This window comes from Ranitomeya variabilis, chromosome 4, assembly GCF_051348905.1.
Source record: "Ranitomeya variabilis isolate aRanVar5 chromosome 4, aRanVar5.hap1, whole genome shotgun sequence".
NCBI classification, from domain to species: domain Eukaryota; kingdom Metazoa; phylum Chordata; class Amphibia; order Anura; family Dendrobatidae; genus Ranitomeya; species Ranitomeya variabilis.
This window is the reverse complement of record NC_135235.1, coordinates 99531373-99550544: the sequence shown is the minus strand read 5'-3', so window position 1 is coordinate 99550544 and position 19172 is coordinate 99531373. Positions and strand designations below refer to the sequence as shown.

Here is a 19172-nt window from a genome sequence, read left to right as displayed (position 1 = left end):
TCTTAATTCCTCTATGTCCCGAAGTGTTATTCAAGGCTCAGATCTGTTAATATGAGGATAATAACTAAGGCTCAAAAGCCCATAGCCCTTTCCTGCTTGTTCACATTTCAAGTTTAAAAGATTACCAAAATATGTTAATTTTAATCAATTGAGGTTATTATGTTTTAGCTAAGGCCAAATTTACAAAGAGATGTTCAGTGCAACGAAAAGGTTTAAAGTGACATGGCTGATTTCTTGCCGAAACAGCACCACTCCTGTCCACAGGCTGTTCCTAGTACTGCAGCTCAGCTCCATTAAAGGGAATTTGTCTCTAGATTTTTGCTACCTCAACTGAAAGCTGCATGATGCAGGGGAAGAGACCCTGATTCCAGCAATGTATCACATACTGGGCTGCTGGCTGCAGTTTTGATTAAAACTCTTTTATCTAGTGACAATTTCCTAGTTGTCTGAATGCTGAGCTCTGTATAGTCCCGCCCACACCACTGATTGGCAAATTTCTGTGTATACTGTGCATAAGCAGAAAGCTGTCAATCACTGGTGGGGGTGTGGTTTGACTACAAAAGCAGCAGGCCATGTAGTCCTCTAGTGATAATCTTCCTCTGATAAAACAGTGATTTAAGCAAGCCTACATTAAGCAGCCCAGTAAGTGACACGCCGCTGGAATCAGGGTCTCTGCCTATACATTATGCTGCTCTCAGATTAGGTAGCAAAAACCTTCTGACAGATTACCTTTAAGGGTGAGTTGTCATATAACACATCCTGTGCACAGATATGTCACTGGGGAACAAAGCAGTCTTGCTTTTCTTATCCTAAACTACCCCTTTAAGAAACGCAGGAAAGTAATGTTGAGCCACTATGCAGATCAGAATCCATAATATATGGTTTGCATGTACCAACTGGTTGGTGCTTTCTGCTATACTGTATGGACTAAAACATAAATTTGAATGCTAACTTTATGGCCACTTATTTCTATGTTCTTAGACTGGTCAGACTGACCCAATTTCAGGGTTCCTTTGAGGAATTTACAAAGAAGTAATAAATATTTTCTACATTGTAAAACAGTTTGAAGTTAAGATTTGTGCTTAAAATGAAATAAAAGTCTAAAATAAAATAGAAAAAATGAAAGCTGGACAAGTGCCAACACTTTAATTACAACATAGTGACCATATGACCTAAAATCATAGTACACATTCCCTCTCTTAGATCGGCTAGGATCACTGCTATATTTCAAGAATGTGAAATGTCAGACTATTACTAAAACCGTGATTTCATTTCTGATTTTAAGTTCTTTCATCACATTCGCAGAGACTCAGAAGTTTACATTCACTTGGTTAGTGTTCGGTAACTTTAAATTGCCTAACTTCAAGGATGAGATGTTTTGGGCAGCCGCCTCACAATAAGTGGGTAGTCCTGTTCCCCATTTCTCCTGACTAGAGATGAGCTTGCTTATTCAAGTGAAATGGATTTCTCGCATTTTACAATTTGTGTTCTCCAGAATACAGACTTTTTGAAATTTGCTTCTCTTGAATTCAGCAAATTGGTGGCCAGCTGCACCACTTATTTTTTTTTTAACCGTAGACAGCCAGGCAAACCATGAAATTAAAAAAATTAAAAATTTAACTCACTTATCCCATAGCCCCTGCAGCCCGCCATCTAGTCCTCCGCACCCCTTCTTTTCCCCTACCCTCATCGCATGGATTCTGTTCAGCTGCTTCACACAATGCTGTGGATTACATCACCGACTACGCCAGTATTGTACGCCACTCTACGACGTGCTTTGCCCGAAACATGAAGTGAAGCAGCCGTAGTGGATGCGCTCGACAGGAGAAAGGGGTAAACCTGGTTTGGTGTGGGTGGCAAGGCGGGTACGTGTCAATATTCTTTTCCTTTTTTTTTTGAGAATAATAAGAAATATTTAATTGGCATCAACTAACTTCACTTTAAATCAAATTTCCCGAAACTGCGTGATTTGCTGAATTTAGAATCTTTTGCAGATTTGATAATTTTTACTCCATACAAAACTGGTGGAACAAAGTCAGATTTGTAGGCCTCCTGCTCACTCATGCTTTTTTAATTCTGCTCATAAGTTTTCAATGGTATTGATGTTAGGGTTTTGTGATGGCAACTTGTCTTTAACGGGATTGTCAAGTCTAAAATGAAAAGTCTGCAGTCAACCAAATTCACCTGTTTCAGAGCCTGTAATGGCGCTGATGCTCCCGGCTGGAGTCCATCTAGCTTGTACATTTGTATTGTGCGAGGCCATGCCCACTAGATGGCCACTCCCACTGGACGGCTGCATTACTAGATGGGGTGTGGCCATGTTAAATACAAACATATGGAAAGGCCATGCCCACTAGATGGCCACTCCCACTGGATGGCTGCATTACTAGATGGGGTGTGGCCATGTTCAATACAAGTGCATGGAGAAAGGCCACACCCACTAGATGGCCACTCCCACTGGATGGCTGCATTAATAGATGGGGTGTGGCCATGTTCAATACAAGTGCATGGAGAAAGGCCATGCCCACTAGATGTCCACTCCCACTGGATGGCTGCATTACTAGATGGGGTGTGACCATGTTCAACACAAGCGTATTGAGAAAGGCCACGCCCGCTAGACAGGTTCTATGCATAACCCTTACATTCACCCCTGTAAAATAATAATGCTTAAACTCACCTCTGGTGATGGCGCTGTTCCAGTGTTTGCACTGGCTCTCACGAGGATCCCTGTGGTCAATCAGTGCTGGCTTCACTCTCACCGCCCTTGGACAAATCACATACATCTGGAGGAAGTGAGAAAGCAGTAGTTTTCAATTTGTTTGCGATTTGTTCAAATGAGGGGAGAGTGAAGCCAGCACTGATTGGCTGTAGGGATTGCATGACATAAAAATATCCTGCGGTCCCCAAGAGAGCCAGTGCCAATATCTCTGGAATGGCGCCATCACCTGAAGTGAGTAAAGGAGTTATTACATAGGAAAGGAGTTGTCAGAGTACAACTCCTTTAAGCTATTTTGCAACAACTTTGATGTATGATTGAGATCATTGTGCATTTATAAGACCATATAAATTTCAGGCTGTTGACTTGAAATGTTCCTTTCTCATAATGCCTGTTTTGTGAAGTGCACTAGTCCTCCTGCAACAGAGCACCTCCATAACATGATGCTGCCTCCCACCCCCTGGTGCTTCATACATAAAGATGGGTCATTGTAGCTGAACAGTTTCATTTTTGTTTCATTGGACCAGAAAACATTTCCCCAAACAGCAATCTTTGTCCCCATGTGCAAGATCAAACTGTTACCTATCTTTCTGTGGTGGTTATGGGGCATTGGCTCTTTCCCTGCTGAGTGATCTTTTAGGTAATGTCCTTTTACCATTGATATCGATACTTTTGTGCATATGTCCATCAGCATCTTCACAAGATCTTTTGACACCAAAGAATGTACATCTCTAGGCGACAGAACATGTCTCCAGTTCGTATGATGGCTACGTTTGCCCATGGTGCTTAAATTTTCATCTCAGTACTTGAATACATCAATGTGATAACCAGAAGACATAAAAAAAAAAAAAAAGCACAGTGAGGTCAAAAATACTCTGTTGTTAAAAAAAATCACAGTAATAAGCAAGTGCTAGTCAAAAGATGTAGAGAAAACAGGGTATTTAGTTGATACGTTTTTTTGCAAAAAAATGTATACTAAGCTGCTCCACCAAATCGCCAAGGTATACCCCTATAGAGCAGTCCTAACTAATGTATGCAATCCCTATCTGATGTATTTAAAACCTGATTATCTGTATAGTACCTGTATAAGCAGGGTTCAGAGAGAAAAAAATATACATGTGGACATGCAGTATGGAACAGCTTAAATGCAAATGACCCACAGAGGAGTGGTGGACTCCCCAGTCTTGTAGAAACAAGAGAACAATTATAGAACCAGAAACACATGGGCTACTTGCACATTGAACAAGTCTGTAGGAACCTGTTCACACCACCAGAAAACTTGAAGACATAAAAAAAAAAAAAAAAAAATCAATGTGATAACCAACTGGATGTGTGTTAAACTTCTGACCTCACCGGAATTTTGATATGGCAAATGTAAAAAATCTGTTTGTAAATGTGTGTTGGAAAATTGTTTGTGTCTTGTACTGCATACTTATCTGAAACAATTTGCTAAAATTATAGTTTGTTGACCTATAATCTGCAGAAGGGAGAAATAGGAGTTCTAGATACTTTACCTAAGTGTATGTAAATGTATCACTTCAACTGGACACCACAAAAGAAGGCAACAGTCCAATATTAAAGTGTGCTTCTTAAGGTTCTCATATTATGAGCCAAAACCTTATCGTATGGGCTAAATAAAGTCAGTATTTGTTGCCTCTTACAAGACCTGTTTGACTAATAACACAAAGTTCAACACCGTTCTGTCACACCCCCTGACAAAGCACAATACGTGAAACACGCATCAGATGTGGTGGGCATCTCAATACTTTGCTGTTATCTTGACCACCTAGAAGCACTATCTTTCTTACTGCTTCTGTCCATTGGCTTTTTTTCTACATTCTTAATTCCTGATCTTGTGATTATTTTTTGTTTAACTTTATTTACTCTTGTTTAATCTCATCTGTGTGTGCTTATAAAATCCAGATTGAGGTTTCTTTAAGTATAAATGTACGTTGCTTTCATATGCTGTGCTCTTTTAGTTGGTTTTTTTGGTTGAAAAAAGACCAAGGTCCACCAAGTTCAACCTTTCTCCACCAATAATACATTTTTATCACTACATTATCTATAACCCACAATGTTGGGTACTGAGGATTTACTGCTCTCTTTAATTCCAGGTTTGCAGTAAAGGTAATGGCGAAGAAGACGTTGTGGACTTGTCTGAATGCCTGCTTGAAAAACCATTATCCCCTTTAAGCTACAAGATTATTGATCGGTATGAACAACATGCTGGATTTCATGCAACTTTGCAAAGGACTACCATTTCTCAGTACATAAGTGGCGCCTTGCTGGAGGCTACAGCATTATTGGGGACCAGAAGTGGACCTTTGTTTGTTGGGTCATCAGGGAGAACAATGCTGAAAGGTAAGTTTGCTGTAAAACTCTTAAGCAAGCACAGCCATCAAAGGTTTTATCCTCCTAATATATTGCAATCATCATATTAACCCCTTCACCCCCAAGGGTGGTTTGCACGTTAATGACCGGGCCAATTTTTACATTTCTGACCACTGTCCCTTTATGAGGTTATTACTCTGGAACGCTTCAACGGATCTTGGCGATTCTGACACTGTTTTCTCGTGACATATTGTACTTCATGATAGTGGTAAAATTTCTTCGATATAACTTGCATCTATTTGTGAAAAAAACGAATATTTGGCGAAAATTTTGAAAATTTCGCAATTTTCCAACTTTGAATTTTTATGCCCTTAAATCACAGACATATGTCACGCAAAATACTTAATAAGTAACATTTCCCACATGTCTACTTTATATCAGCACAATTTTGGAACCAAAATTTTTTTTTGTGACGGAGTTATAAGGGTTAAAAGTTGACCAGCAATTTCTCATTTTTACAACACCATTTTTTTTTAGGGACCACATCTCATTTGAAGTCATTTTGAGGGGTCTATATGATAGAAAATACCCAAGTGTGACACCATTCTAAAAACGGCACCCCTCAAGGTACTCAAAACCACTTTAAAGAAGTTTATTAACCCTTCAGGTGTTTCACAGGAATTTTTGGAATGTTTAAATAAAAATAAACATTTAACTTTTTTTCACACAAAATTTATTTCAGCTCCAATTTGTTTTATTTTACCAAGGGTAACAGGAGAAAATAGACCCCACAATTTGTCCTGAGTACGCTGATACCCCATATGTGGGGGTAAACCACTGTTTGGGCGCATGGCAGAGCTCGGAAGGAAAGGAGCGCCATTTGACTTTTCAGTGCAAAATTGACTGGCATTGAGGTGGGACGCCATGTTGCATTTGGAGAGCTCCTGATGTGCCTAAACATTGAAACCCCCCACAAGTGACACCATTTTGGAAAGTAGACCCCCTAATGATCTTATCGAGATGTGTGGTGAGCACTTTGACCCAACAAGTGCTTCACAGAAGTTTATAATGCAGAGCCGTAAAAATAAAAAATCATATTTTTTCACAAAAATGATCTTTTCGCCCCCATTTTTTTATTTCCCCAAGGGTAAGAGAAGAAATTAGACCACAAAAGTTGTTGTGCAATTTGTCCTGAGTACGACGACACCCCATATGTGGGGGTAAACCACTGTTTGGGCGCATAGCAGAGCTCGGAAGGGAAGGAGCGCTATTTTACTTTTCAATGCAAAATTGACTGGAATTAAGATGGGATGCCATGTTGCGTTTGGAGAGCCCCTGATGTGCCTAAACATTAAAAACCCCCACAAGTGACACCATTTTGGAAAGTGGACCCCCTAAGGAACTTATCTAGATGTGTTTTGATAGCTTTGAACCCCCAAGTGTTTCACTACAGTTTATAACGCAGAGCCGTGAAAATAAAAATTATTTTTTTTTTCACAAAAATGATTTTTAGCCCCCAGTTTTGTATTTTCACAAGGGTATCAGGATAAATTGGACCCAAAACATTGTTGTCCAATTTGTCCTGAGTAGGCTGATACCCCATATGTGGGGGGGAACCACTGTTTGGGCGCATGACAGAGCTCGGAAGGGAAGGAGCGCCATTTAAAATGCAGACTTAAATGGATTGGTCTGCAGGCGTCACGTTGCATTTGCAGAGCCCCTGATGTACCCAAACAGTACAAACCCCCCACAAGTGACCCCATATTGGAAACTAGACCCCCCAAGGAACTTATCTAGATGTGTTGTGAGAACTTTGAACCCCCAAGTGTTTCACTACAGTTTACAACGCAGAGCCGTGAAAATAAAAAATCTTTTTTTTCCCACAAAACTTATTTTTTGGCCCCCAGTTTTGTATTTTCCCAAGGGTAGCAGGATAAATTGGACCCCAAAAGATGATGTCCAATTTGTCCTGAGTACGCTGATACCCCATATGTTGGGGTAAACCCCTGTTTGGGCACACGGGAGAGCTCTGAAGGGAAGGAGCACTGTTTTCCTTTTTCAACGCAGAATTGGCTGGAATTCAGATCGGATGCCATGTCCCGTTTGGAGAGCCCCTGATGTGCCTAAACAGTGGAAACCCCCCAATTATAACTGAAACCCTAATCCAAACACACCCCTTACCCTAATCCCAACTAGCCCTAACACTAGCCCTAACACTAGCCGTAACACTAGCCCTAACCCTAGCCCTAACCCTAACCCTAGCCCTAACCCTAGCCCCAACCCTAGCCCTAACCCTAGCCCCAACCCTAGCCCTAACCCTAACCCTAGCCCTAACCCTTGCCCTAACCCTAACCCTAGTCCTAACTCTAGCCCTAACCCTAACCCTAATGGGAAAATGGAAATAAATACATTTTTTAATTTTTTTATTTTTCCCTAAGGGGGTGATGAAGGGGGGTTTGATTTACTTTTATAGCGGGTTATTTAGCGGATTTTTATGATTGGCAGCTGTCACACACTGCAAAAAGACGCTTTTCATTGCAAAAAATATTTTTTGCGTTACCACATTTTGAGAGCTGTAATTTTTCCATATTTGAGTCCACAGAGTCATGTGAGATCTTGTTTTTTGCGGGACGAGTTGATGTTTTTATTGGTAACATTTTCGGACACGTGACATTTTTTGATCGCTTTTTATTCCGATTTTTGTGAGGCAGAGTGATCAAAAACCAGCTATCCATGAATTTCTTTTGGGGGAGGCGTTTATACCGTTCCGCGTTTGGTAAAATTGATAAAGTAGTTTTATTCGTCGGGTCAGTACGATTACAGCGATATCTCATTTATATCATTTTTTTTATGTTTTGGCGCTTTTATACGATAAAAACTATTTTATAGAAAAAATAATTATTTTGGTATCGCTTTATTCTCAGGACTATAACTTTTTTATTTTTTTGCTGATGATGCTGTATGGTGGCTCGTTTTTTGCGGGACAAGATGACGTTTTCAGCGGTACCATGGTTATTTATATCAGTCTTTTTGATCGCGTGTTATTCCTCTTTTTGTTTGGCGGTATGATAGTAAAGCGTTGTTTTTTGCTTAGTTTTTTTTTTTTTTTCTTACGGTGTTTACTGAAGGGGTTAACTAGTGGGGTAGTTTTATAGGTTGGGTCGTTACGTACGCGGCGATACTAAATGTGTACTTTTATTGTTTTTTTATTTTATTTAGCTAAAGAAATGAATTTATGGGAATAATATATATTTTTTTTCTTTATTTAGGATATTTTTTTTATTTATTTTTTTACACACATGTGGGGAATTTTTTTTAACTTTTTTACTTTGTCCCAGGGGGGGACATCACAGATCATTGATCTGGCAGTGTGCACAGCACTCTGCCAGATCTGCGATCTGCTGTGCAGGGCTGCAGGCTTACCAAGTGTCTGCTCTGAGCAGACACTCGGTAAGCCACCTACCTCCCTGCAGGACCCGGATGCCGCGGCCATCTTGGATCCGGGACCTGCGGCGAGGAGGGAGGTAGGAGACCCTCAGAGCAACGTGATCACATCGCGTTGCTCCGGGGGTCTCAGGGAAGCCCGCAGGGAGCCCCCTCCCTGAGCGATGCTTCCCTATACCGCCGGTACACCGCGATCATGTTTGATCGCGGTGTGCCAGGGGTTAATGTGCCGGGGGCAGTCCGTGACCGCTCCTGGCACATAGTGCCGGATGTCAGCTGCGATATGCAGCTGACACCCGGCCGCGATCAGCCGCGCTCCCCCCGTGAGCGCGGCCGATCGCGTATGACGTACTATCCCGTCGGTGGTCATACGGGCCCACCCCACCTCGACGGGATAGTACGTCAGATGTCAGAAAGGGGTTAAATAGCACTGTGTACTTACAATTGTTCATTTTGTCTTTGTATCAAGATAATACTTCCCTTTTCTCTGCTCTATGTAGAAACAGGAAGTCTCTTGTCCCTGCATTTATCCTTCCCCTCTTTATCTTCTGACCTGGCTCCTCCCCCCTGCAAGGGACTTTTGTAGTGACTCACGAGTCATACAGAGAAAATTGACCTCCTATTTCTACATAGAACTTAGAAGGATTCAGCTAGTCGGTTATTAATCGCGTGATGTCATAGACCTAATGGAAAAGAGAAGAATTAGCTGGGTAGAAAGGCAAAGTGAGCAATTGCAAGTACAAAGTATTGTATAATATGATGATTGCTTCTTTAATTACAGTGGGGCAAAAAAGTATTGAGTCAGTCAGCAATAGTGCAAGTTCCACCACTTAAAAAGATGAGAGGCGTCTGTAATTTACATCATAGGTAGACCTCAACTATGGGAGACAAACTGAGACAAAAAAAATCCAGAAAATCACATTGTCTGTTTTTTTATCATTTTATTTGCATATTATGGTGGAAAATAAGTATTTGGTCAGAAACAAAATTTCATCTCAATACTTTGTAATATATCCTTTGTTGGCAATGACAGAGGTCAAACGTTTTCTGTAAGTCTTCACTAGGTTGCCACACACTGTTGTTGGTATGTTGGCCCATTCCTCCATGCAGATCTCCTCTAGAGCAGTGATGTTTTTGGCTTTTCGCTTGGCAACACGGACTTTCAACTCCCTCCAAAGGTTTTCTATAGGGTTGAGATCTGGAGACTGGCTAGGCCACTCCAGGACCTTGAAATGCTTCTTACGAAGCCACTCCTTCATTGCCCTGGCGGTGTGCTTTGGATCATTGTCATGTTGAAAGACCCAGCCACGTTTCATCTTCAATGCCCTTGCTGATGGAAGGAGGTTTGCACTCAAAATCTCATGATACATGGCCCCATTCATTCTTTCATGTACCCGGATCAGTCGTCCTGGCCCCTTTGCAGAGAAACAGCCCCAAAGCATGATGTTTCCACCACCATGCTTTACAGTAGGTATGGTGTTTGATGGATGCAACTCAGTATTCTTTTTCCTCCAAACACGACAAGTTGTGTTTCTACCAAACAGTTCCAGTTTGGTTTTATCAGACCATAGGACATTCTCCCAAAACTCCTTTGGATCATCCAAATGCTCTCTAGCAAACTTCAGATGGGCCCGGACATGTACTGGCTTAAGCAGTGGGACACGTCTGGCACTGCAGGATCTGAGTCCATGGTGGCATAGTGTGTTACTTATGGTAGGCCTTGTTACATTGGTCCCAGCTCTCTGCAGTTCATTCACTAGGTCCCCCCGCGTGGTTCTGGGATTTTTGCTCACCGTTCTTGTGATCATTCTGACCCCACGGGGTGGGATTTTGTGTGGAGCCCCAGATCGAGGGAGATTATCAGTGGTCTTGAATGTCTTCCATTTTCTAATTATTGCTCCCACTGTTGATTTTTTCACTCCAAGCTGGTTGGCTATTGCAGATTCAGTCTTCCCAGCCTGGTGCAGGGCTACAATTTTGTTTCTGGTGTCCTTTGACAGCTCTTTGGTCTTCACCATAGTGGAGTTTGGAGTCAGACTGTTTAAGGGTGTGCACAGGTGTCTTTTTATACTGATAACAAGTTTAAACAGGTGCCATTACTACAGGTAATGAGTGGAGGAAAGAGGAGACTCTTAAAGAAGAAGTTACAGGTCTGTGAGAGCCAGAAATCTTGATTGTTTTTTTCTGACCAAATACTTATTTTCCACCATAATATGCAAATAAAATGATAAAAAAACAGACAATGTGATTTTCTGGATTTTTTTTGTCTCAGTTTGTCTCCCATAGTTGAGGTCTACCTATGATGTAAATTACAGACGCCTCTCATCTTTTTAAGTGGTGGAACTTGCACTATTGCTGACTGACTAAATACTTTTTTGCCCCACTGTACATATTTGTCAATACATTATAGTCACAAATGTGTAACGGAATTAACTCACATTTAACCCCCTAATGACCAGGCCAGATTTTAGAAATGTGACGTATCTGTTAATGTAGTAATAACTATGGAATACTTCAAAATATCACACTAAGGCTGGTTTCACACTTGCGTTTTGATCTGCAGCGTTTTAGCGCTAAAAACCGCATGCGTTTTTTTTCCTATACTTAACATTAAAAAACGCATGTGTTTTTTAGCGTGCGTTTTGACGCGTTTTCGGCAACGCATGCCTTTTTTGACGTGTGCGTTCATTTGCAGAAATGCAACATGTAGTAATTTCTAGCGGCGTTTTTTTGCCGCAAAAAAATGCATTGCTGTCTATGTAAACGCATGCCCTACCCTAACCCTAAACACAAGAAAAAACAAGAAAGCCCTAACCCTAGGGTTACTAGGGATCCTAACCCTAAACCTAACTCTAACCCTAACCCTAAGGTTAGGATCCCTAGTAACCCTAGGGATCCTAACCCAAACCCTAGGGATCCTAACCCTATCCCTAACCCTAACCCTAGCTAATTCTATTAATAGTGTATTAAAACGCAAACGCGGGAAAAAACACATGTAAACGCGGGAAAACGCTGTGTTTTCCCACGTTTTTTTTTTTTTTAGCAAAAACGCATGCGTCTAAAAAACGCAGTGTTTGCACGCGTTTACATGTGTTTTTTCACCACATGCGTTTTTTTAAAAAACGCTGCAGATCAAAACGCAAGTGTGAAACCAGCCTAATTTTGAGATTTTTTTTTTCTTGACACATTATACTTTATGGCAATGGTAAATTTAGGTTGATATGTTTTTAGAACTTATTTATAAAAAAAAAAAAAAATCTGAAATTTGACAAAAAAATCATTCACAATTTGAAAATTGCAATTTTTTAATGTAATCCAAATAGTCATATTACAGAAAAACGTGAATAAATATAATTTCCCCATGCCTGCTTTACATCTGCACCATTTGTAAAATGTTTTATTTTTACATTTTAGGAGGTTTAAAAAATGTAGCAGTAATTTTTCATTTTTTTTCAAGGAAACTTACAAAACTTACTTTTTTAGGGAGCTATTCAGTTTTGAAATGACTTTGGGGGTCCTATATATTGGAAACCCCCAAAAGTGATAACATTTTAAAAACCACACGTCTCAACGTATTTAAAATTGCTTTCAGGTAATGTATTAACCCTTCTGGTGCTTTTCAGGAATTAATGTAAATTGACATGCAGGAATGAAAAAATTTATTTTTACCACCTAAATGTTTCTAACTTCTGAACAGGCTGCAGTATACAGCTGATAGCTGCTGGATTGTCACCCGTCGTATTTGTTATCCCTAAGGGGTTAAGAACTTGTTTTTACTTATAAAAGGCATGTAAGGCAAGTGGCAACAAAATGTCTGGATATTTTTTTCTTTGGACCTATGGCGGTGGTGGCGGCAGCAAAGTTAGAAATGAAAGCAAGCACTCATTTTTGTGATTCTATCTGTTGTGCAGTAAACTTGCCTCTCCATGTTAGACCGGATAGTCTAGTCTAAGTTTGCTTCCATTCTAGTCTAAGAAGATGACACCATACCGTTGTGCTCAAAAGTTTCCATACCACGGCAGAATGTTTTGGGTTGTCATTATGATTTAAAAAGAGAAAACACAGTACAGTATTTTCCGGCGTATAAGACGACATTTTAACCCCTGGAAATCTTAAAAGTCAGGGGTCGTCTTATACGCTGGGTGTCATCTTATAGGGTGGGTGTGGACCAATGTGCATATGGTGGGAGTGGTCCCGATGAGGAAGAGAAGGGGCGTCTCACAGGGAAGGTGTAAGTGGAGTATCCCCCTATTACCTCATTGTGGCAGTGATGCTCTCTGTGCTGGGGTCGATGGCTCCTCTTTGTGCAGCGTGGGGGCTCTGTGCTGTGGGGCGTCGGCGGTGTATCTTTGTGCAGCGTTGGGGCTCCGCCGGCATTTCCTCAAAGTCCAGAGGACCCGGCAGCTCCATTATTGTGATGCGGTGGCCTCCGGGAAAATGGCCGCCCAGTTGTCTTATACGCCGGAAAATATGGTAGTTTGACAATAAATGGCTTCACCCAACCACTAACCATGAGTGGACAAAAAGTTTTTGGTGTTATCATCCATATTCTCTGAAAAATCTTGTGTATGTAATCTTTTGAGCACAACTGTATATCACTATGAGAAATGAGCCAGGCAGCGGGGCAATGTACAGAAACAAGTTGTGTAATCTATGAATGGACAGGGAGACATGGCGAATGACTGTGGAAGAAATTTCTGTTTAATTCACATTTATACTCTTGCTTCTCTAGAAGACCCAGAAAACTTTCTATGAAATATACGATATGTAGTCATATAACCACGAGCTTTTTCCATGGACTATTCAATACATATTCATAGCATGTAAAACATAGTTGATTTTTTTTTCTTTCTTTTATTAACTTATATATTTCACAGTGTGATGCAATACAACGTTACTGCTACATTTTTATTTGCATTGTATAATTTAAAATGAAAATTTCCGGTATTCTTTTGTGAAATTTTACGATGTCACATTTCATCCTCTAAGTAAAGCGAGAGCAACGTTAACAAAACCATTAAAAAGGAAATTCAATTAAATATTTCAGTTGGGAAAGAGCCTCCCGATTTATTGCGGCAGTCAGTGTTTGTTTACAGCGAGGTCTTTCCAACCGGCCAAATAACTTCCTGGCATCCCATTCATAAAAGAATGCACTTCAGTCTTTCCTGCTCCGTAATTCCTTATATGTTTCTACAAAAGCTTTAGATTTAATAAGAAATGTTTAACCACTTATTAGGCCATTATTGAAAACAATTTAAAAAAATAGCAAGTAAGAACGTAACTACAACTGTAATGCACATTTTCAATTTTAAGCGAATATACGACTGTCATCTGTGTGTTATACTTTTTAACTTATGCATTAATTTTAGTGTTATAAACACTTGTTATCTTTGAATACAACCAAGTAATTGCTAACAAAAATGTGGATATGCTATACTATCTAAATGGATATAGTTAATTAAATGTAAAGACAAGATTAACAATATATTTAAATAGTTGAGATAAGCAAATTTAACTCATTAAGAATTTCCCCAAAAATGTGAATTTGGCAAAATGTGAATTTGTCAAGACTCTATTCATATGAATCCAGCAGAAATGGCATCCCACCACATGTCATTTGCTGGATTCTTTTGAGTGCTGAAGAAGAGGTTAAAATAGAAAAAACAACAACTTTGTGCTAACTTTTCCTTCTGTTCTTACACTGCCTCCTTCTCACATTTTGTTTTATCACATCTGCCATCTGTACCCCTAGTCATCCATTCCAGTGTTGAGGCCAACTGAGGCCTGTGATTGGCCTAAACAGTCACGTTGGGGGCCGACATACTGTACACCTTGACTCCTTCCTCCATTTTTCTTCTTTCATGGATATTGGAGTAGTTGCCAGCTGAATTCCAAAAAAATCTGTCTGAATTGAATTTTGTTATATTTGCTCGTATTTGCTAGTATATAGATAAAGAGTTTTCCCAATCCTTTAAAAACAAATGCTCAGTTCTTCACTTTCTCACTAATCCATTATAGAGGCTGTGGTGTTAACGATGCTCTGATTTATGAGCTGTCAGCTCAGCAATGCTGCAGCCACTTGGTGGCTCACCATATTGTCACCTACTTATAAGTGATAATGACGAGATTGGTCTCAGGTACTGAGACCCCCACCAATGACTGCAATGTGTGATGTTCAGTAGAGGAGTAGTAATGCCAGAAAGTCAGGTACATGACCGCTAAAGTCACTGACTTCAGCAGTTACATGATGGTAACCTATAATCCACTGGCGGACACAGACAGAATTAGGCTCTTGTGCAAGAACACTATATGGACCCTTTGCAGTTCAATAGCTCATCATCACACACAATTACACCTGCTTTGGAGTTGAAAATGGGCCCCCTTGCCTCTTGGCACCCTGTGCAGCTGCACAGTTTACACCAATGATATGTCCGCCCCTGCTGTAATCGAAGACAGACATGGACTGCCAGAGCATCTGTGCTGGATCAGCAAAGGATTGAAGAAATGACTACTGTTTTTTTTCTTACTGTTTTGCGACTGTCAGAATAACTTCTGTTGTACTAACCCGGTGATAGCTGAGCCATACTAGTGGTTGAAGTCTGTGCCTATATAACAAAGCCAAGGTTTATTTATTTTACCCCCAAAAAAATAGCACCATCATATTCCACAGCACTTTACAGACCGTATCATCAATGTCCCCATTGGGGCTCACAATCTGCACTCACTATCAGTATGTCTTTGGAATGGTTAGTTATTAGTGATGAGCGAGTATACTCGTTACTTGGGTTTCCACGAGCATGCTCGGGTGGTCTCCGAGTATTCGTGCATGCTCGGAGATTTAATTTTCGTTGCCGCAGCTGCATGATTTGCGACTGCTAGACAGGCTGAATACATGTGGGGATTGCCTGTTTGTTAGGGAATTCCCACATGTATTCAGCCTGTCTAAAAGTCGCAAATCATGCAGCTGCGGCAACGAAAACTAAATCTCCGAACATGCACGAATACTCAGAGACCACCCGAGCATGCTCGTGGAAACCCAAGTAACGAGTATACTCGCTCATCAATATTGGTTATGTTTTGTGCTCCAAACTCAGTCTAATATAATAATAAGTTCATAAATGGTGGTTACTCAGGCAGAGAATGCCAAATTAAGAAACTAGCGGCAGGACACAGCATTGTCTCATGAATTGCTGGGGGTGGGTGGGTTAGCTGTGTTACCTACAACACATTTTAAGTAGCTATGGATTAGACTATTCAAAAAACGAAATCCTTTTTTTTAGTTGTTCAACACAAAAAGCCTTCATAGACATGACTGGAAAATAAACCTTACATTTTAGGCACCAACTGCAAATGTCTAGAAGCATTTACTACCTAGAGTCTGCAATCTGTGAAGCTTGTTAAATTGTAAATGTTATGTTCTAGCCCCTGCATCCTGCCTTCAGCTTGTACTTTGTCATCCATATTGGTTGCATATCATGGAGCCAATATTCCAGATTCCAATTTCTTTTGCTCATCGAAAGACATTGGCCCTGGTTCTTCAAAACCGGCATTTTGTATGGCAGTCTTGATGAAGGATGCTTTGGAGTAAGATATCATATGCCTCTTAATGAATTTGGTACATCTTTCAGTTGCCGTGCAATACTGCAAGAAATGTACTCCAGTCCAAGACTGGAATACATTTATGTCATAATTTATCCCGCTTTGGCCTAAATTATGATGAATTTGTCAGGCACCCTTGGCCATACCCCTTGGCAGCCAAGAAAGCTTCGCTCACTTTTTGAAAAAGAGTCTGGGACGGGTATAAAAATGCCAGAAGTTGTAAATTTTTGTGCAACTTGCTCAAAACTTTTGACACATTTTACACAGAAACTAGCATAAGCAGCTTGATGAATCCATTCCTTTGTGTCTTTGGCAATGCATGCAAAACTGGCCTGCCTGTTGTGAACTCTGTTTTCAGGCTCCCTCTTGTGGTCACAGGTGGTATGGTTTGACTTTTGCTTTGGGCTCCCCCTGGTGGCCTTATTTGTTATCCTGCTGGTCAGCTGTCTCGTTATCCTCTGGGAGGTGCCTATATAGCTCTGTTTTGCTTTCACTTATTGCCGGCTGTCAATGTAATCAGTGCTACTTAGATTCCTTCTGACTACCTTGCTCCCAGTCCATCCAAGACAAGCTAAGTTTTGTTTGCTCATTTTTTGATCTGCAGTGTTTATCATGTTTTCTTGTCCAGCTTGCTAAAATGTGATTCCCTCGCTTGCTGGTTGCTCTAGTGGACTGAGTTTCTCCCCACACACCGTTAGTTGGTGCGTGGGTTCTTGAAATCTCAGGATGGATATTTTGTAAGGGTTTTTTATTGATCGCATAGACCCCTGCTCTATTTTCTGCTTTCTAGTACTAGTGGGCCTCTTTTGCTGAATCTGATTTCATCCCTATGTGTGTGCCTTCTTACTTACTTACTTCACCGTTAATATTTGTTGGGGGCTTCTATATCTTTGGGGATTATTTCTCTGGAGGCAAGCGAGGTCTTTCTTTCTCTTTAGGGGTAGCTAGTTCCTCAGGCTGGCTCGAGACGTCTAGGAATTTTTTAGGCATGTTCACCGGCTACCTCTAGTTGTGTTGGATAGGTTCAGGTTTGCGATCAGTCCAGTTACCATCTCCCTAGAGCTTGCCCTACGTTTAATCACTTGCTGGTCTATTTGTGATCCTCTGCCACTAAAAGGATCATAACACCTGCCCATCCAATCCCTCACAATGGGAATCCAGGCTGGCTCTACCCATTGAGCTCAGGGCAATTTTTTATTTTAATGCGACCTATACAGCTCAAATTCTCAGAAAATCACTATGGAGCGGTCCCAGTCTCATTAATGTGTGCCAGTGTTGTATACTAGACATAGTAATATCTCTGCCTTTCTACATTTGGATACTCTCTTTGCATCCTGTTGCTTTCCAGCTGTAGAAAAACTGCAAATTCCAGGTTGTCATAAAAGGTATATACTGCCACAGCTTTCCGGTACACCACCAATATAAACCCATATGGTTCATGCAGCCTAGGCCAGGATTCTCACAAATGCCCATTATCACATATCTACAGAACAGGTTATAATTGTCTTATTCCAGGGGAAAGGGGGCACTTCTAGGACCCCCACCAAGTTCTATTACTCCTTTCTGTGCTGCTGGAGATTGAATATATAATTATAGTCTCACATGTCTATGTCTGAAAGCCAACACGATGGCAAAACTTTTCAAATGATGTGATGTGTCTTTGGGCGGTGTCTTTTGAGATTTCCTACTAACTTGTATTGTAGAGTACATAACATCTTCCAAGCCAAAAACGGCTGAAGAATGGTCAGCTCACTTCTTCTAACCGCTTGGCGTTTTTAGAAACCTCAAGTAGTTAAGACTGAACATAGGCACAGCAAGTCGTTTTATGTAGCAATGCATAGGTTTATTCTTTTGAACTTCATACTGATGAAAATTGTCTCTTCAGAGAGGAAGAGAACTAGAACTCTAGGGCCATTTATTGGAAGCAGTGATCCTAAAAGTCAATATCAACTTCTTACAAAGCCTTGCAATATGACTTGAGATACCAAAGTCATATTTCAAGGTTAGTAAAAGATCCGATATTGACTTTTATGATCGCTGCTTCCAATATTGACTCTTTAATGAGCCTTGCAATATGACTTGAGATACCCAAGTCATATTGCAAGGCTCGTTAAAGAGTTGATATTGACTTTTATGATCGCTGCTTTCAATAGGTGACATTAGAGTTCTAGTCCCCTTCCTCTCTGGAGAGACAATTTGCATATTTAATTTCCCAGAGGAGCATGCATGGCTTAGAAGTCTCCTCACTCAGACATGCCAAGTCTGGCTTGTCACACTCCGCAAGGAGAAATGTTACCTCTTAGACCTGAGCTTTTCACGGATACGTTTTTCAGGCAGATTCGAGCCCATACCTTATTGCAGCAGCTGTCTGTGCCTGTGCGTATATCTATGTAGTATGCTAGCAGTGAGCACAAGTATAGTAGTTTGATGGTTGGTAGTTGTAGGCGCATCATGTCTTTATATGCACTACTTGGACCTGTAGGGAGATGTATTTATTTAGACCAATTCACAAAGATGTTTTGTACGGTGTAATTTTTGGGTTTTATCTTTTATCAATTTACAAGGATGTTTTGTTATGTGTTCCAAATATTGTATTAGCAATGCATACTTTCCAAGATAATCTTTGGTAATCCCTCTCTTTAGGTCACATTTTAGGGATTTGTGTAAAGGTTTTTAAAAGTTGTATAAGTACTTACCGGAGTAAGCCACACATGGTGATTATCTCTGAGCCGAAATCTACAGCAGGATAAGTGGTGTCCTTGGCTTTTCATTTGTAGTCTGCAGACGAATGAGTCTCGAGTATTGCAGCTACATATACACAAGGAGTTTCATTTTTTATTCTGATCCTACAGTATTATTTCTTTAAAAGAAAAGAATAGAAAATGTCATGTTTTTCTTTGGTAAATGCCTCATCCAATCAAAAAAGCTTAATACATATTTGACAAATTACTAATCAACAGTTTTCCTTATATGGTCAGAAAGCCTTTGGTCATTGGAGTGTGTTAGGAGCTGTCAGGTGATGCCCCTCCACCAATTATGTGAGAGGAATGTACCAATTAGCACATACAGGGACTCTACAGAA

At 40.5% G+C, this 19172-nt stretch overlaps 1 protein-coding gene across 3 annotated transcripts in view; it reads left to right on the top strand.

Annotated features, from left to right (window-relative positions):
* Nucleotides 1-19172, top strand: part of PLCE1 (phospholipase C epsilon 1) — a 328150-nt gene that overhangs the window by 118348 nt on the left and 190630 nt on the right. For all 3 annotated transcript variants that reach the window (XM_077258972.1, XM_077258973.1, XM_077258971.1), the window contains exon 3: nt 4831-5077. In XM_077258972.1, the coding sequence (XP_077115087.1) occupies nt 4831-5077 (247 nt within the window). The remainder of the gene's footprint in view (nt 1-4830; nt 5078-19172) is intronic.